The 18,397-nt window shown below is 47.6% G+C and overlaps 7 protein-coding genes across 7 annotated transcripts; 4 read left to right on the forward strand and 3 right to left on the reverse strand.

The window, feature by feature from the left end:
* Nucleotides 1-644: 644 nt before the first annotated feature.
* BP5553_08927 (Cysteine protease) lies at nucleotides 645-2,107 on the reverse strand (the record flags this gene model as incomplete). Its single annotated transcript, XM_032017550.1, has 4 exons — nucleotides 645-1,023; nucleotides 1,073-1,300; nucleotides 1,351-1,519; nucleotides 1,573-2,107. The coding sequence occupies 4 exons, from the start codon at nucleotides 2,105-2,107 to the stop codon at nucleotides 645-647; spliced, it is 1,311 nt and encodes a 436-aa protein (XP_031866193.1).
* A 1,239-nt stretch (nucleotides 2,108-3,346) lies between these two features.
* BP5553_08928 (uncharacterized protein) lies at nucleotides 3,347-5,831 on the forward strand (the record flags this gene model as incomplete). Its single annotated transcript, XM_032017551.1, has 3 exons — nucleotides 3,347-3,485; nucleotides 3,559-5,323; nucleotides 5,378-5,831. 3 exons carry the CDS (start codon nucleotides 3,347-3,349, stop codon nucleotides 5,829-5,831), a joined length of 2,358 nt encoding a protein of 785 aa, XP_031866194.1.
* A 512-nt stretch (nucleotides 5,832-6,343) lies between these two features.
* BP5553_08929 (Histone H2B) lies at nucleotides 6,344-7,024 on the reverse strand (the record flags this gene model as incomplete). The annotated part of the gene is made up of 4 exons (XM_032017552.1): nucleotides 6,344-6,434; nucleotides 6,489-6,576; nucleotides 6,639-6,710; nucleotides 6,862-7,024. 4 exons carry the CDS (start codon nucleotides 7,022-7,024, stop codon nucleotides 6,344-6,346), a joined length of 414 nt encoding a protein of 137 aa, XP_031866195.1.
* A 606-nt stretch (nucleotides 7,025-7,630) lies between these two features.
* On the forward strand, nucleotides 7,631-8,340 carry BP5553_08930 (Histone H2A; the record flags this gene model as incomplete). The annotated part of the gene is made up of 4 exons (XM_032017553.1): nucleotides 7,631-7,683; nucleotides 7,884-7,972; nucleotides 8,026-8,229; nucleotides 8,282-8,340. 4 exons carry the CDS (start codon nucleotides 7,631-7,633, stop codon nucleotides 8,338-8,340), a joined length of 405 nt encoding a protein of 134 aa, XP_031866196.1.
* Nucleotides 8,341-9,904: 1,564 nt separating this feature from the next.
* Nucleotides 9,905-11,330, forward strand: BP5553_08931 (Uncharacterized protein; the record flags this gene model as incomplete). The annotated part of the gene is made up of 4 exons (XM_032017554.1): nucleotides 9,905-10,135; nucleotides 10,192-10,536; nucleotides 10,589-10,981; nucleotides 11,034-11,330. The coding sequence occupies 4 exons, from the start codon at nucleotides 9,905-9,907 to the stop codon at nucleotides 11,328-11,330; spliced, it is 1,266 nt and encodes a 421-aa protein (XP_031866197.1).
* A 671-nt stretch (nucleotides 11,331-12,001) lies between these two features.
* On the reverse strand, nucleotides 12,002-13,486 carry BP5553_08932 (uncharacterized protein; the record flags this gene model as incomplete). Its single annotated transcript, XM_032017555.1, has 3 exons — nucleotides 12,002-12,591; nucleotides 12,681-13,276; nucleotides 13,476-13,486. The coding sequence occupies 3 exons, from the start codon at nucleotides 13,484-13,486 to the stop codon at nucleotides 12,002-12,004; spliced, it is 1,197 nt and encodes a 398-aa protein (XP_031866198.1).
* A 1,583-nt stretch (nucleotides 13,487-15,069) lies between these two features.
* BP5553_08933 (Uncharacterized protein) lies at nucleotides 15,070-16,530 on the forward strand (the record flags this gene model as incomplete). Its single annotated transcript, XM_032017556.1, has 7 exons — nucleotides 15,070-15,413; nucleotides 15,467-15,563; nucleotides 15,620-15,753; nucleotides 15,803-15,871; nucleotides 15,930-16,077; nucleotides 16,188-16,449; nucleotides 16,505-16,530. The coding sequence occupies 7 exons, from the start codon at nucleotides 15,070-15,072 to the stop codon at nucleotides 16,528-16,530; spliced, it is 1,080 nt and encodes a 359-aa protein (XP_031866199.1).
* Between the last annotated feature and the right edge of the window lie 1,867 nt (nucleotides 16,531-18,397).

Below are 18,397 nucleotides of genomic sequence, written 5' to 3' on the forward strand. Positions count from 1 at the left end.
AATAAATATGCGAATATAATCATATATCCAAAACCAAAGACACTAGAGCCTACTACAAGGCATAGATTTAATAAAGGAGGTAAAGAAGAGTCATAACATGTCTACGGCATAGCATATTTTGATAGTATTAATTAGTCGAGGTATAACAATGGAAATTCGCCATAAAATAAAGAGGTCGTATAAATAAATATAGAACGTATAATATAGAAATACGTACATATATCAATAGTGCTGTTAATAAAGTCAACAACGAATATTAATCATAAAGTCATATAGAAACTATATGCCCAAGCCATTTACTATAGCTTAGGCATTATGGGGGGAGAATATTATAGCCTGGTGGCTAAGTTGCGCAATTTGCCTACGTTATAGTAGAGCGATAGAAAATAGGAGAGCAGCTAAATGAACCGCGAAGAACTAGGTCACCGCATAAAACACGTATGTCGATGTGCAAACACCATAGCCTAACGTATCTTGATGTTGATAAATTTGGATATCAAAATTACTGTTCGTCGCTGGTAATCCTTCGAGCGTGGACTCTGGTATTTCTTCCACGAGCTTATGGGCGCTAAATCTAAATGTAACCCCTATGCCGAACGCCTGCTGACATCGACCTCACTAACGCCGCCAAACCCTTGCCAATTCTACATGGTACCATCATCCTCATCATCAAACGTCTCAACCTCGTCAATAGCCCCGTCACGCTCAACACCGAGACCACTTAGTGACGGGTCTCTGTCTGCTACGTGTATTACGGGCTTCCCTTGAACTTCCTGCACAGCTTGTCGCCATGCTCTCCAATCTGCTACATCGCGTATTAGGAAGGCTATGAGCATACTTGGATCCATCTCTTTCACGTGGAGTCGTCGAAGCCGCCGGGTGTGGCAGGAATCGATGTCTTCTTGTGTAAAATCTTCGATGCTTTTTGGCAAGGGCAATGCGGGCCTGGTTTGATGGGGGTCCAAATAAAAGAAATAAGGCCCTTGGACACCTATAAAATAATGGGATGAAGACGGACGGCCACTACTAATAATCAATACACGGAGACTTGTAGAGTTGGGGCAGGTCTTACCCAGCAATTCCAATCGACTGCGGCATCTGCAAAGAAGCCTTCAGTGCTTCCCAATAGACCGGGGTAATCTTATCCAACCCCAGCCGTGTCCCAACCAAGACAAGAGTTGGCACAAACGCCGCCCCATCGGGCTTCGCAATGCGCATAAAACTATCTTCGTATACGTCTGAGCCATTACCAGTTATGTAAACTCGTAGCTTCGAGGATCCATGGTCATTAGTCAAGGCCCTGTTATGTGTAAGTATTTCCCTAGCAGCTAATTCGCAAGGCTTCCTCACTGGATACATTGTGCAGTTGCCGAGGGCCCAAACCACTCCCCTGGATGCTTTCCGCAGGCCGTGGCGCCATGTTCCACAAATTTGTGGATGGAGTAGGGCGCTTTCGGGTCGTCTGCAAATAAAGACAGAATTTCCTGTTCGTCCAAGTTTGACGTGCCCCGGCGCCACTCTATTGAATTGTTATTACTTATCCGTATTTGATATAACAGGAGAATCGCTAACCTCTGCCTAGTCTTAACATGACCAGGGCATTTGCGAGAACGCTTTGCCCCGATCGAATCATACACCCCCAACCCGTATCAGAGGTAAATCCGGCCTGGTCTCCAAGCTGACTTCTTAGTCTGACAGTGAGTGACATAGTCGATAATGCGGATGGATCTTGGGATTTGGGAATGGCGGGGAAATTAGAGCGGTAGGTGAGCCAGATCCGAGCTTCAAAGTCATCCAAGAAGGAGGGAGGCCAGCCCCCACCATCCTCAGCGTTCCTCGCCTCGTCATATGCCAAGTTTTGATCGAAGCTGCTTCCGCTGGCTATGCTGTCGGGTGGCGTATCTAGTTGATCGGGAGATAGAACATCGACGGGAAGGCCACCCGGTGGAGACAGATCTGCAGGTTTTGTGGGAGGAGCGACTTCGGAAGGTCGATATTCTTGTCCCAAGCACCATATTGGGGACTTTGAAGCTGCATCATTTGTCGGTTCGGGATCCCAGAAATATTGCACCAGCCTCTTATAGCGACCGAAGTCGACGGTCGCCATCGTCCCTTCTTCTGTTCGCTCGTACGTCGAGCGTGCTTGGGCGGTGGGACGGTGGGACGCGGTCTCGGGGAATGGGCTGTCGTTTGCTGGGTGAGGTTTGGCTCAGCTTGAGGAAGAGGGATGATTAGGAGGAAGGCGGTGGGACGGTGCGCATATGTGTGTCCTTGTGTGTGTGCGTATGCGTATGCGTATGTAGTTGTGGTTGTGGTTGTAGTTGTAGTCGCAGTCGTAGTTGTAGTTGTAGTTGTGATTGTGGTTGGTTATAGCTAACCTACCTACCTTACCTACCTGTATCTAGACCTGTCAGCATCTCGGTCTGCAGATGGCAACGGAAGCGGCAGCGCAAGGGGAAGGGTAATAAGTCTAGCAATACCGTGTGGCGGAAGCTCTAGTCATTCACGCAGCGATGAGCGACATGCTTACCAGCGAGGCAAGGAGATGTAGGTTTGAAGTACGTAAGGTAGGTAATAAAGTCCCTTGTATCTGGTGTCCTGTCCAGATGGTGTTGAGCGAGACGTGCGGGGAGCGTGATAGATACGAGTAGCGCAGAGCCAGGTGCCAGTAGGGACAGTAAGGTAATAAGGTATAGATAGCCTGTCTGGTGCCTGGCAACACATGACTACCAAGCAAGCACGAAGTGCCACTGCTGGCTTGGATAGCGGATAGTGGCTGATATGATACTCATACTCCGTAATTGCTACATAATTGCTACGCAATTGCCACAGTACATGTACTGTACATGTACATATGGGCAATCGTTATCGTTATCGATATCGATAGGGCTGGCTTATTAGTTTAGAACCGCTCCCGGAGCACAAGGCACGATTGGCGGGTTCGTAAGGACCGTATGCCTACGAAGTGCTCTGTAGGGAGTGCTCCCCCCGTATATATACATAATGCTTTGTTGAAGAACGGAAAGAAATAGCCCCTACGTAGGTACTTATAGAACTTGCTTGTGGTCAGGCTCTCGGTTACGTACCTACTCGTATCTGCTTGTACTCGTATCCAAGGTACAAATGTAGCTCCCGAGTACTACGTACAGTAAATAAGCTGCTAATAAATAAGCTCCTCTCCAACCTGGCAGCCTCTCGGCTAGCCCTGCACTGCAATACTTTCCTCGCTCTCGCTCGCTCGCTCCCTCTCTCACTCCCCATTTTCGCTTCAACCAACAAACCCCACATGTTCCCTGGCCTCGATGCATCCTCTTCTTAGGGAGTCCCTCTGATACAATCTGTCAACATGCCGCGCGGAGGGAAAGGTGCTCGACGAGGTCGTGGCCATTTCCACCCCAGCGCATCTGGAGGCAAACGACGTGGTGGGCTCGAGACCTCGTTTGTACCCTTCAATGGCACAGCTCTGCCACAGCAAAACCAGGATGGTCAGTAAAGCTCAGAATCGCGGCAGACCTCTAGCTGCGTGTATTTATGGCGGGTAATTGACGTCCCAAGCAGGCTTCACCCTCCAACAGGTGGCTAAAAACACCGCGCAGCATCATGCCTTCGGGAACCCCGTTCAGAAATTAAGACATACCAAGGTCAATTTCGTCTGCGCCGGTACGCTTGATACCCGGGATGAGAAGGACGAGAGAGATAGGAGAGATGGGGGAGATGAGGGCCACGCCGAGTCTGCCTTGGCCGAGATGAGCCTGGACTCGCCACAACAAGCAGATATGCAGATGGAGGGAGTCACATCTGAGGGACGGGCGCCGGGTGCAATACCGTCTACTCCACCGCCAAATGCCGACGAACAACAGCCTGCCTTTGTCATCGATACGCTTGGTAGTAATCCAGTTGATACAGGAATGGCCCCGCCACACGTTCGCGCTGCATCTCCTACTCCCTCCAACTCCAGTGAGGAGGTTATCTTATTCCGCGGACGAGATCGATGCGGTAGAGGTATCCCAAGTAGACCGAGACGAGACAACACACAGACGAATACAATAGACACAAGAATCAAAATAATCGAGGACAAAATTCACGAGCGAGAGGAATTACTGGAAGAGGTCTTGCATCAGAAAGATCCGCCTGTTGGGTCAGCCCAGGAATCAAGCGAGTCATTCAATTCAAATATCAAGGGCGGCAAAATGCACCATGGAGGTCGGGGAGGGCATCGAGGACGGCGTAGTCGCACAAACAATGCACGCATTGATGATGAGGACGCTTTACTCGCCGATTACATTGCGAATATCGACAATGAGGATAGCGATCTGTATGATAATCCATTCCATAGGCGGGACCTAGGAGGCACAGACGACGACATGTGGCTGGGCCAAACCGAGGAATCATCTGGAGAACCTGCTTCTGGTGCATGGCAACCGTCTCATCTGGGCTTGGGTCATCCAGAACTATATGATACCGACGGTCCAAGCGCATTCAATGGGACCAAGGGAGATATAGAGAGGATACTATCTAAAAGCGGGCAGAAATCTGGAGTCCGGTATCTCGTTGTCTGGAAAAACGAAACTGTGGACGAAGCACAGTGGGTGGAAGCCTCTAAGTTGACAAGTCCCAATGCTTTAGCGCAGCTTGAAGAGTTTGAAACTAAAGGAAAGCTCCTCGCCGAAGAGCCGAGCGATTCGGATGACGAGGATATCGATCATGAGTCAGACGATGATGATGATGATGAAGAAGACGATGAGGATGAGGACGACGATGACCTCCTACAAAGACGGATAGACCGCATGACTGACGAGCAGATCGCGAGGTTGCTCGCCAAACAGGAAGAGTTGGGTATGGGCTCTGACGAACTGAAGCTTTTCGATGCCGAAGCTGATATCGAAGACGATGAAGATATGGGCATTTCGAGAAGTGCCTTTAGTTTCGCACCCATAATTTCCACAAAGAAAAAGCCAAAGGCTCGTGGTGCACAGCGGCCACGGGGCGAGTTTCCCGCCGCGAGTCTTCTGGCCGATGCATACGACGGATTCGACGTCATGGATTTTGAACGCCCCAGCCTCAAGAAGAAGCCAAAAGGGCGCAGGGGTAAGGTTGCCTTCGATCTCTCCGATTCCGAACTCGAGGCTTCGATGGAAGCGGCATGGGACAACGATCGCACCAAGAAGAAGGAACGGAAACAACACCGGGAAGAACTACGAGCTCAAGGCCTCTTGGGGAGCAAGAACGGCAAAACGGATCTGAAAGCAAAGTATAAGGAAGGAATGGGTATCCATGCTGTGAACGAGGAGATCAAGACCTTCTTGATGAGCCATCATACAACGTAAGTCTTAGTTCATTAATGCACTGCTCAAGGCGTTCAACTCACTTTTCATAGGATCTCGCTCCCTCCCATGGACAAAGCGGACCGAAAAATTGTTCACGAATTAGCCAACGCTTTCAACTTGAAATCCAAGTCTCTTGGATCCGGCGCCAAGCGTTTTCCAGTCCTGTGCAAGACAGCCCGAACCTCCGTGTATGTCGAGGGCAAATTTGCTGCTGTTGAAGGAAGATTAATACGGCGTTTCCTGCCTCGGATGGATGTAGGTCGGAAACCATATGTTAACCAACGCTCTGGCCGAGGTGGCGGTGCCGGCAATGGGGCTGCAAGCTACCGAGATGGAGATATTGTTGGAGCATCGGCGCCAGAGCTTGGTGTTGAGAACAAAGGTAGAGCTATGCTGGAAAAGATGGGCTGGAGCATGGGTACAGCTCTGGGTGCTCTCAACAACAAGGGCATCTTGCAGCCGGTATCCCATGTTGTCAAGACCACCAAGGCTGGTTTGGGCTAAATGTGTAAAGATAAGAGTAGATGTCGACTTCAGGGTCATGTATAATTAGTTGCAGGACCGGAACCATCATCAAGTACGTATGGCATTGAAAGGTTGAGCCTATATGTCAATTTGCATGCCGTTGAGCGAAGAGTTCCAATAATCGGAATTTATGATATAAAATGGCAACGCAGTTCAAATATCCCCATGATTCCAATGCAGCCAACTAGTGATAACTTTGCGCTCATAAGTTAGGAGTTGGTTTGAAGGTCACACAAGAGAAGGCATGTTTGATCTTAATTCATGTTTCGATTCGCGTCTTCAGATTCCATATTCTGAAGACATTTATTGTACAGCCACGTACCCCGAAAGCAGACCGTGCAGACATTGCCCCCGTAAAAAGCAGACCATCCATAACGCATTAAAGAGACCCGAAAGACTCGTATCACCCAAGCATCACCATCTTTACTAGATGAACCAAAGCCAGAGCAAATCCGAAATCCTGTGAAAACCCGCAAGAAAAGAAAAGCCACCTATTTCGTGGACGAGGAGTACTTTGTAACTGCCTTGGTACCTTCTGAAACTGCGTGCTTGGCAAGTTCACCGGGGAGGATGAGTCGGACGCTAAATTTCAAGTCAGTTTGGTGACGCGGTTGCAATAGACGCGTTATAACTTACGATGTTTGGATTTCTCGGGATGAGATGGTAGACTTCTTGTTGTATGCAGCGAGCTTGGAGGCCTCGGTTGCGACGCGCTCAAAGATGTCTGATGGATACGTCAGCATATTGGAATCGAAATAGCAGGTGGTTGGGAACGGGAACGCATACCATTGACGAAAGAATTCAGGATTGACATGGCACGGTTGGAGATACCAGTATCAGGGTGGACTTGCTTCAAGACTAAAGGGCACGTATTAGTAATGCCCAAGTATATATGACGCGTTTTGAAAAGATCAGGAAGATGCGAGCAGATTTGCAAATAGGCATCGCACAATCGGAGACGCGACCCGCTTTCCGAAGAGCGGCGCGACTTGAGGGGAGAAAAGCGTACCTTTGTAGATGTAGGAAGAGTAGGTCTCCTTGCGTGTCTTTGTGCGCTTCTTCTTCTCGCCAGTGGCGGCCGTCTTCTTTCCAGCCTCCTTCTTCTCAGCGGGTGCCTTGGAGGCGGGGGCCTTGCTGGCGGGCTTCTTCTCGGCGGCAGCTTTAGGGGCCATTTTGGATGGAGATGGGGGGTTAGCGACGTGAAAAGTGGTGTAGATACGGTTTGGAGAGTCAACGGTGGATGGAGCTGGTGGATGGGGCGGTGATGTGCGACGAATATGGCGGGTGTTGATGGAGAATAATTGGGGAGGGAGAAGTGGAAAGAGGATGGAGAAGCCGCGCCTGGGAGGTTATGTACTTCTGGTCGCGCTAGCGCCGTGATTGCGGCCACGGGCCACCACGCGCGCATCGGGCTTAGCGTGTCGCTGGCCGTGTCGCCTTCCTCGCCCGCGTCGACGTGTTTGCGCCTTCTTGTTTTGATTCTCGCTCTCGCGGCCTCGCTTAGGGCGGTTAGCAGGCTGCGCAGGCCCGGCAACCAATCACCACGCGCCCTGCGGCCCCCAGCACCCCCCAGCCCTCCCCCAGTGATTAGCGACGCCCGCATCACCGCGCCCCGACTACAAATGCAGGCCGCTCCCCCCCATCGTAGACCTTCTTCCTTCATCCAACTTTTCATCACCAGCACGCTATACACGTATTATCGCCCTCCGCCGTCTCCATTAACATCACCGATTCCGCTCCCCAAACCAACCACCAACCACCCCCCAAACTCTTTCAAAATGACTGGAGGCAAATCCGGAGGAAAGGCCAGCGGCTCCAAGAACGCGCAATCGTGAGTGCTCACCTTGTCATCCATCTGGCTTTGGAGTTTGTTTTGGGTCTTGGGATCTCGGGTGCATTCGACGCGTCTTTTTCTCACATACGATACGATGCGCTCTTTTTGCACACTCGGACTCGCTTCAACAATTTCCAATTCAGATGATATTCAAAGTCAATCACTTAAACACAGCTAACCCTCTTTTCTCTCTACAGCCGATCATCCAAGGCTGGTCTCGCATTCCCAGTCGGTCGTGTCCACCGTCTGCTCCGAAAGGGTAACTACGCACAACGTGTCGGTGCTGGTGAGTCTTGCTTTTCCCACGGCGCGTCTTGCAACACCTAACGCGTCTTCCAGGTGCCCCTGTCTACCTCGCTGCCGTTCTCGAGTACCTGGCGGCTGAGATCCTTGAGTTGGCCGGCAACGCCGCCCGTGACAACAAGAAGACCCGTATCATCCCCCGTCATCTCCAACTCGCCATCCGAAACGATGAGGAATTGAACAAGCTCCTTGGACATGTCACAATCGCACAAGGTGGTGTCCTGCCCAACATCCACCAAAGTAAGTCCCATCCACATGGCGCATCTCGAATATCAACTAACACTATCTCCAGACCTCTTGCCAAAGAAGACGACCAAGGGTGGAAAGAACGCTGGCAGCCAAGAGCTATAGATTTTGTTTCTTTGGCCGGTTGGGTTTTTTGAGGGTTTTGCTTTTATGATAATGGGGTGTCGTCTGGGTCTGGGTTCACGGCTGCTTTTCCGCGTTCTGGTTGTACATTAAAATCCATGGCAATGGATGAGGATTGCTACTGACATCAATCTTACGAATGAGAAACCAATTACACAATTCTAAACGCTTAAGTGCTTTGTGTTCTATTTGATGTGCTGCATCATTATACGCTAGCGGTTTAACGGAATTTGCGAGAGTTGGGTCCGGTCATCGCTAAATGCGGTACTCGGTATTTTCCAGTATCAATTAGATATAGAGGTGGGAAAATAGGGATAGCTTTTGAAAATAGGTTTATAATTCACTCGCTGGTGTTAGGATTTTGAATCCATATTCAAACGCTGTCCATAAGGTGCATATAGTTCAAATGGCAGGTTTATTTCTCTCGCTCGGGAAATCAAAGTCTGAGGCTCGTAAATTTTGTATTTCACGCTAACTGTGATCATGGCCGAATTCATAATAACTTTTCAGCATTGGTAAGGGATGCTACATAGTAAAAGATTCTGCAGGTATAGCCTGATCCGTGGTGTTCATCGTCTCCGCATGATTCTCTATTTCTCTGCTATGTACAAAAATATTCGCCAGCTGCCAGGAAGCTCTCTGAGGCTCCGGATACCTAGATCGGCATGTGAGGCGGGGCTAGAAAGACTATTAGTTCCCAAGTCAATTGCACGGTTAGCTCGTACTTACGGTCGAGGTTTGGGGCTGGGAGATTTCGCTCGTATTTAGATCCTAGAGAAAACCGCGTCAGAGTCTTCGTGAACCCAGTAGGTACCGTTGGCTGTATCTCATCACAACACTGACCTCCAGGCGCCGTCGGCGGGTAATATGGATCCGGGTGCTTCCATTTCTCCAGCAAATCTTCAGTCTCTTGGAACAAAGCCTAAAATTAAAATCATATATTAGAATTGAGGCCATTGACCGAGCGCTCGAGGACTTGCCCGCTGTTGTCTTGGATCTCGGATGTTCTTGTTTGCCTCGAATAACGATCGTATATACAGCGCTTGTCCTCTCCAGAGATACCGATTGACCGACCAGTCAAGGGACAGCTTCAGCGAGCGCCGGTAGAGGGATCTGGATGGCGGTCCTGTCAGCACAGAGCTCGATTAGATGCCGGGCTACTCACGATACTGTTGCCCTGGTAGACATCTCGAGCCTTCGCGCGATAGACTCGCGGGCACTCGTTCAGCGGGCGGCACTGCAACTCTTGGATTTCCTCAATGTGTGGCCAGGAAATGCCTCTTTGTTCGCTGGTGGTGGTGGTTTCAATGGTGCCAATGGTTCAATGGTTCGAGTGCGACGGGCGGGTGGACGGCTCTGTGGGAACGTTGAAGTGAAGTCACGTCCGGAGCTTGCCTAGTCCCGAACCTTAGCGGTCGCTTGAGATGAGGCTGAGGAAAATCGCTCGGAACTTACTCCGTAGAATACTTGAACCTACTCCCCATCCTCATTACATCTCCAATTCTCCTTGGTTTCTCTATCCCTTGTTGATTCAATTCAATTCGCCATGCTCTCCAGGAAAATCTTGGTCGCGTCGCGCTTCGTGCAAGCTGCGAGAGCGCCACGTTTACGATACCCTTCCCCCGTTATCCAGCAGTTCCGTTCATATGCCGACTATATTGTCAAAGTGCCGCAGATGGCCGAATCCATCTCCGAGGGCACTTTGAAGCAATGGTCGAAGCAGATTGGCGACCATGTTGCGCAGGACGAAGAGATCGCATCAATTGAGACTGACAAGGTACGGTGCGATGTCCCTTCGGCCTGTGAACAACCCTCTAATATTTTTACTACCAGATTGATGTTGCTGTCAACGCCCTTGAGGCAGGTATCATCAAGGAATTTTTGGCCAATGAGGAGGATACTGTGACTGTCGGACAGGATCTGGTCCGTCTCGAGCTTGGAGCTGCGCCAGAGGGCGGAGAGAAGGAACCGGCCTCCAGCGGCGAGGTCAAGCCCGCGGATACAGAGTCACCTAAGAAGGACGAGGGGAAACCGGAAGGAAAGTCGACACCTCCACCTCCACAAGAGACGAAACCGGCATCGAAAAAAGAATCTCCGCCGCCAAAAAAACCTGAGCCGAAGCAGGCCGAGGCTCCTAAGAGTTCTGCTCCAGTATTGGGTAGCCGTGAAGAGCGTAGGGTAAGTGGCTTGAATGCGTTTACAAATGCATGGGTGCTGAATACCATTACAGGTCAAGATGAACCGCATGCGGCTGCGTATTGCGGAGCGCCTAAAGCAGTCACAAAATACCGCTGCGTCTCTCACAACATTCAATGAGGTTGATATGTCATCACTTATGGAATTCCGGAAACTGTACAAGGACGATATCCTCAAGAAGACTGGCGTAAAACTCGGTTTCATGAGTGCTTTCTCCCGTGCCTGCGTGCTTGCCATGAGAGATATTCCGGCGGTTAACGCATCGATTGAGGGTCCAAATGGAGGGGATACCATCGTGTATAGGGATTACGTGGATATCAGCGTAGCAGTTGCCACTGAGAAGGGCCTGGTCACTCCCGTGGTCCGAAATACTGAGGCTATGGACCTTGTTGGAATCGAGAAGGCGATTGCGGACTTGGGCAAGAAGGTATGTTAACACCCGAGTATTCTCTCAGTTTTGACATTGACCATGAAATCAGGCTCGTGATAACAAGCTTACAATTGAGGACATGGCTGGAGGTACCTTCACCATCAGCAACGGCGGGGTTTTCGGCTCTCTAATGGGCACCCCAATCATCAACCTTCCTCAAACTGCAGTTCTGGGGCTGCATGCGATCAAAGATAAACCTGTCGTTGTCAATGGTCAAATCGTGATCCGACCAATGATGTATCTGGCTTTGACTTATGACCACCGCCTTCTTGATGGTAGGGAAGCAGTGCAGTTCTTGGTGAAGATCAAGGAGTATATCGAAGATCCTCGGCGGATGCTATTGTAGGCGGCGGATGTGCCTCGTCGTCTTAGGCGTATTGTAGGGATATCTTACTGTCTCTCACACTACATTTGTATACTAGAATTAAGACATAGGGCCCGGGAGGTTAAATGTAACATTACGGCCGAAACCCTACACATGGTACACAGCAAAATATTAGTAACTAACTTTAGCACTACGTACATTTTATAATATGATTCTAAATTTCTATAGTATTCTACACCGAATCTTAACTTACGTCGCTTCGAACGTAGTTAGCCCATGTCGCCGCTCTACTAAGACGCCACCCACTCTTACCTCACCCGCCGTTCAGGATGCTCAGGCTCTACTCTATTATACTCAGTCCCGTTCCTGCTCTCGCTTTCGGTGGCCATTTCTTACTCTCATTTGGTTCTGTCTTGCTGATTTCGCCAACTCTACAGAACTATATCCACAATATCATATTCAGGAATTGTTGCAGTTGATCATAATAGATTAATATTCTCCATCTTTCGACTACTCGAGGAAAGCCACCGTATTGGGTCAGATACATTTATATCTTCGAATTGCCTTATGAAAATCTGTCTCGCTAATCTTCATAGCCTAAACCATGATCCAACACGGATTCAACTATAAGGCGCGATTGAGGGTCGTATTTCAACATTTAGAGGAGAAGGTTCCCGAGAATTTCCCTCTCCTCACGGGACCCAGGGCCCAGTCGCACTACCAATCCTGAAGTGCACACCTAGGGCAATAAGTTCATCAACCGTGAAAGGCGTCGCAAAGGCTATTCCTATATCAGGATCAACGATCGGTGTGCCGTCTTCCTTGCACCAGCGATCTCGTGCATCCCAAAAGGGCCACCACGGTTCAGGGAGCTTTCCTAGTAGTCTAACTATTTGCAGGATTACTTCATCATCATCGCCATCCCAGGTTTCACAAAGCCTACTCATAGAGCGAAGTTCGTAAATTGTACAGGCAAGCGCCCAGATATCGCTAGCAATCCCAACCAAACTATCAAATATGAGCTCGGGTGAGCAGCAGCCTGGTGGAATTCCTAGGCCCTCGGGCGGACTAGATGAATCATATGACTCGCCGAAGTCAATAATACAGGCTAGGTCTATGAGGTGCCTAGGGTCGAGTGCCTCCAGGTTAATGGGTTGGACGATGTATTTTGGGGCTGATGGTCCAGGAGTTTCGTCTAATTCTGTAAGAAGTCCCTCCTTTCGAGGCTCCCCTAATTCCATAGCAACTTGTTCTTCGCGTAGACCGTCGAGATCCGAAAGTCCTAGGAGAATATTCGAGGGTCAGAGATCTAGAGAATAAGTTTAGTTCGTACGCTTATACGGCCGAGGAATTATAGGGTACAAGACTAACCACCATGACGAATTCCGTTCCTATGAAGAAATTGTAAACCGCTTGTGACTTGTAGAGAAATATTTATAGCGGGTTTACTAGGGTCTGGAAATGTACGCCATATAACAGGGACTCGTGGCCCCGAAACTGGGAGTACTTGACAAAGATGCGAACCACTCGGTCCGTCAATCCAGAAATGGTCGAGGGGTAGCGCAATGTGTTTCCCTCCAGCTTGGTCGAGGTCTAGATCTTTGCGATGAACTACCTTCAACTCGGAACAGACATCGCGAGGTGCATCCGCTATGATGATTTTCAAAGCCACGTACTTGCTCTTCTCGTAATCTCGACAAAGCCATACTGTTGAAAGTGCTCCATTTCCAAGCTTGTGTATGACTCGGAATCGATTATCTCTTCCAAGGTTATCCCCAGGATGAACAGGATGAAATCCGCCAGGTTTGTATTCCTCGCGATCTTCTACGTCGTCAAAATACCCAGGGCTGTATAACTTCCCATCAGGATGGTCATCGAATGGTTCGGAAAGCAGTTCGCGATGACGCGAAGAGGTTTCCGGGTGGTTTTCTGGCTCTTCCACGAAGGCACATGTAACATATGCCGGCCTGGCGTAATTGCAGCTTGTGCGCTGTCGCCGTCCGTCGGTTTATATAGAAGGTATCCCCAACCTAGATGCACTCTATACGGAGGCGTATGTGGGTACACGCGCGGGGAGAAATCTGTCCTGAATACGGTCCTAGGCAGTGTGGGCCTTCGCAGAGATGCCAGGTTAACTTGCCATGCTAGGCAGGACAGCAGAGTCACACACCGGACATTTAGTTATGTGCCCTGTGATCTGGCCATAGATAATACCAAGAGGGATTGTACGCTTACTTAGCTAGACTGTTTACTAGTTGAAATGGAGCGTAGCTAAAAGGTTTCCGCTAATCGCGATCTTCCCCAGGCAGACTATTACTACTTACTCTAGTTTCGGCAAACACTCTTTTTAATCTGTCCTGTAGATCAAACGTATAGATTAAACTTGTTTTAATATTAAGTTAAAAATTTAAATGTGTTAATTAAATTATATTACTAAATATATTATAGATCAAAGTTTATAATATTATATAAATATATTAATTATCTTTGTAATAATATAATAAATCTACTAAAAATATTCGAATAACTATATACTGCTACTGCTGAAAATTTATATTTTGAAGTAGAAGACTAGAAAATATAAGTTTAGAAATAAGTTTTACTATTTATTTATAATATATAACTTACTAATAAGAAGAATTCTATTAGTTAGATAAGAAGTTTATATTATAATACTATAATTTATTCTAGTTCGTTTATTAACTTTACCGAGGAAGTCTGTTTATAGAGAATCAAACCCAGAGAATATATAAAATATATACAGCTAGTTATTGAATTGTAATAATCGCCGAGATAAAACTAACGTTAAAATAATATTGATAAATAAAAAAACAACTATCAAGTTGTAGAAAGCTGAATTTCTTGAGAGTAAGTTGACTTCGAATCATGTCTTTGAGAAATCAGAACACGCTCGAATACAAAATATCTCTATTAGTACAGAATAATAAAGTCACCTCAACGTATATCATCTCCGTATCGCTTGTTATTGAAAGAACAATAGGAACCTCTATGTCAGTCTAGTATATAACTTGCAACAACGCATGCCCAACTTCGAATCACCTCGTTTAGAAAAATGCCTACTTTAGTCTCACAGCTCGCTGTAGTAAAGGCTAAAGCTCTCTTCGACATTATTAAGAAATACATTATCTATCAATCCAGTGCCGTCGTGGTGTAATAGACAGAGTTATTTAGCAGAGGCCAAGTTTTAGGTCTATAAGCGATCCAAAAGGAGGTATACTACCTATAATTAGGGGCAGCAGGACGTCGTCTGTGTAAAGAAAGGCTTACCGAAAAAGTGCCGAGTTTTGGATATATCAATTTGAGCGATTGGAACAGGCTGAACTCTACCTTTTAATATATAGTTCGGTGCACTTCCCTAGCGAATAACGTTCAATGGATACGGCCATAGCGTCATCTTCCGTCATCGGCATATCTCTGATAGGTCGTGAGGACAGGCTTCGTAATATTTGATAGACTAGCATGGCAGAGCGATATTGACAAAATAACGTTTAATGAACCCCTACTTACCGAATCGCCCCTCTACAATTTGCAAAGCTTGTACTTTATCCAAGTACTTATTTAGAAACGCCATGGGTGGACCTAAGAAAGGTACCTTAGGTAGATTGGGCAGTCCCAATTCCATCTCTATATCCATAAGAGCGATGCTCCCAGCCTGGCTGGCTCGCTGGACTCACAGTTTCTTTACTACCATATCGTCCCTGCCATCAAGCTGCTGACTAATACATCTACCAAACCTACAATGATTTGGTCTGCTCGCACTCTCGTCGCCTTTGCGGCACTCGGGGAGGCAGTGCCCCAGTTCGGCGGAGGTGGTGGCTCAACGATGTTGCGATTTGGATGCTCCCAGGTCGTTATTGACCGCATCGACCCTCTGGTCAACCCCGACTTACTCCCGTCCCCCCACATGCATCAGGTTATAGGAGGGGATAGTTTTAATGTTTCCATGCCTAGTGCTGATATTGGCAATCTTGCTTCTTGCACCACCTGCAATTTCGCCGACGATTTTTCCAACTATTGGACGGCCAACCTGTACTTCAAGGCTCGTAACGGCAGTTATAAGCGCGTTCCTCAAATTCCTAATAGGTACATACTCCTAAGATAGAGCTATACGTTACCGGGCTTATAAATTATTTCAGATTGCTCTTCAACGATAAGTTCACTACCCAAACCTCAGGCGGTTTCGTTGTCTACTATGTCTCGCCCGGCAAGGGCAAGGTTACCGCCTTTAAGCCTGTAAGTCCAACTCCGATAAGCGGTTACCATTTACTTACATCAACTGTCATCTCCAGGGCTTCCGCATGCTAGTTGGTGATGCTACCCAGCGGGCAAAGAAGGGCAGCGGAATGAAGTCGCAGACGTGTTTCCGTTGTTTCTCAGGCCCAAACTTTGGAGGTGACAATGCTAGTCCTTGTGCCGACGCCAAGTTTGTGTTCTTCTTGCCGTCACCTACCTGCGCTAACTAACAAGTGTAGGTTGGATACCGAGACTCTCCCCGCGGGACAATGCTTGGGTGGCATCCGATCTAACATCCTGTATCCGACGTAAGATCTTCGCCTTGTTGCCTTCTTACAAAGGCTGGTGTACTAATGGGAAATACAGTTGTTGGGACGGCAAGAACCTTGACAGTCCCGACCACAAGTCTCACGTTGCATATCCTTCTTCTGGACCAGCCACGTTCACCGGCTCTAGTACAGGTGGTGACTGCCCAGCGAGTCATCCGGTTAAGATCCCGCAAATCATGCTAGAGGTGCGTAGTCTTACCCTGTATCAATGATACTCTTGTAAAAATGCCTTTGGGATCGCAAGTGTCCGAGGGCTAATAAAACCTTACTCGAATTTATTAACGTATGATTACAGATCGTTTGGGACACGAAGGCATTTAACAACAAGGCCGATTGGCCCGCGGATGGGTCTCAACCTTTTGTCCTAAGCACCGGAGACCCAACCGGATATAGCCAGCACGGCGATTACGTCTTCGGATGGAAGGGTGATTCCCTCCAGAAGGCTATGGATGGCGGCCCATGCACGGGTGCTTCCTGTGCGAACCTCAAGACACAGGTTATCGATGGGGCCAATAAGTGCAAAGTGCCGAAGCGCTTCCCTGAGAACTACGACGGATGTAAGTTGGTCTCGCTATAGTGTGAAGCCTTCTTAATTATTCTAACATTTGATAGGGATCGATAGGCTCCCAGGAATGTAAAATATGAGTACTAGTACTATAGAACCGATTATATATAGATTATAACCGTTCGATTTACTTATCTTTAATTTTAACTTTTTATTATTGCAAGCTAACAGCCACCTCGAAAGCGGCCACAACCAACGCTTGAACCCTTCTCCAGACTGAGTCAGTTCACGCACAGCTCCAAAAACTGCGACAGAAGCAATGTTGATATATACAGAGGTGTTTAGTATAAGAGAGGGTAGAAGCTTCTGCAAGGCTAGCTAACTAGAGACCGCAAGCTCTGCAGATTTAAACACATCGAACCTCGAACGTCAAAAGAAAGTGCGAGTCAGTCCGGAATCATTCTTCGAGCCTGGCAACACGCAGCTCCGGATAGTCACAGAGCCAACGAGTATATACAGTTTGATTGATTGATTGATTGATTAATCCTTTTAACGTCCTTTGTAAGTCGAAGACTATAGCAAGATAGTTAGAACTAGAGTTCTAACAAGTTATTATAAATACAAAAGTAAGAGTTAATATAATCTAGGGACAGTGAGAACCTAGCCCTAGTAAAAACAACGCGAAATAAATGAAAAACAGTAAAATGACCGAATATTCAACTATAGCTTCGTATAGTTAAGTTAATCTTCCTCGTCCGCTCTCACCAGGTACTACTACCTCGTTACGATCCTAGTCTCTTTTAGGAAGCTAATTGTCGCCGCTATTCCGACTATTATATATAACAGCAGGAGTAGGGTGAGCCTAACTTCTCTGAAGTCCGATTTGAGTGCTGATCTAGCCCCTTTGAGCTCCGAACAGCTGAGGAGAAAGTGTTCAGGAGTCTCTCTCTTACTATACTAGCATAAGTCGCTATTAGAGCGATCTAGCCTAAATAGGTACGATTTGAGATATCCGTGGCCTAGCTTGAGCTAGTAAAATGCACTAGCTGTTTCCCTTCATATATTAGGTAGAATTAACAGCCTGGCCCCTATTTTCCAGATAAACTTGCAAGTATAGCTAAATAGGTTGGAATTAGGCTTGTTTGTCGTATAGTTATTTATATAACTTAACTACTCTGCTCTGCGAATTCCTTTGATTTTCATTCCTAGGTAGGCGAAGCTAGTACTATTAAAGCTAGGCTCTTCAAGTGTAGCTCGCTTAGCTAAGCGATCGGCAAGCCCGTTTCTTTCGATATCGGTGTGCCCTGGAACCCAAGCTAGCTCGATACTAGCCCCTTTTTGGATTGCTACTTCGGTAGCCTGAATAGCCCTGATTTGGCAGGCTTGGCCGGGGTTATCGCTAGGTGTTTTTAGGCGGTGTAGGCCAGCTTGATTGTCGGAGTAGATCCGATATTTCTGCCGGGGTATAGCTATTGAACTAACGTACTCAATAGCTTGCGTAACTCCTTCAAGTTCTCCGTTGTAAACCAACTGTTCGGCCCCAATATTAACTATACTACTATACTGAGTAGTAGGTATAGCTATACCGACTCCGACGCCTATACTATTGGGTATATAGGAAGCGTCGGAGTAGACGTGGGTAATTGGGGTATTTAGGATTGATATTAGAGTATTATAGGCTATCGCTTCGTCCTCTTTGGGCAATTGACTGATTTACTGATTTCGACCTACCGTCAAATCAAAGAAACAGGATATACAGTTATAATACTCGAGTATTATCTACAGTCCTCCACAACTACTCCGAAAATCAACCTTCTACTTTCGGCCCAAAAACCTCTTATATCTTCGAAGAACGCTCTATTCGTCTTGTTTATCGTCTTATATATTCGTATATAGGCGTTGAGTAGGATAGAATCGAGTTCGGATCTGTCGACTCCTCCCTAGGAGCTCCTAGATACTATCCGCAATTATTTCTGATCGCGACCTAAAATTTCTCGGTG

This window comes from Venustampulla echinocandica, assembly GCF_003357145.1.
Source record: "Venustampulla echinocandica strain BP 5553 chromosome Unknown scaffold_9, whole genome shotgun sequence".
Lineage (NCBI taxonomy): Eukaryota > Fungi > Ascomycota > Leotiomycetes > Helotiales > Pleuroascaceae > Venustampulla > Venustampulla echinocandica.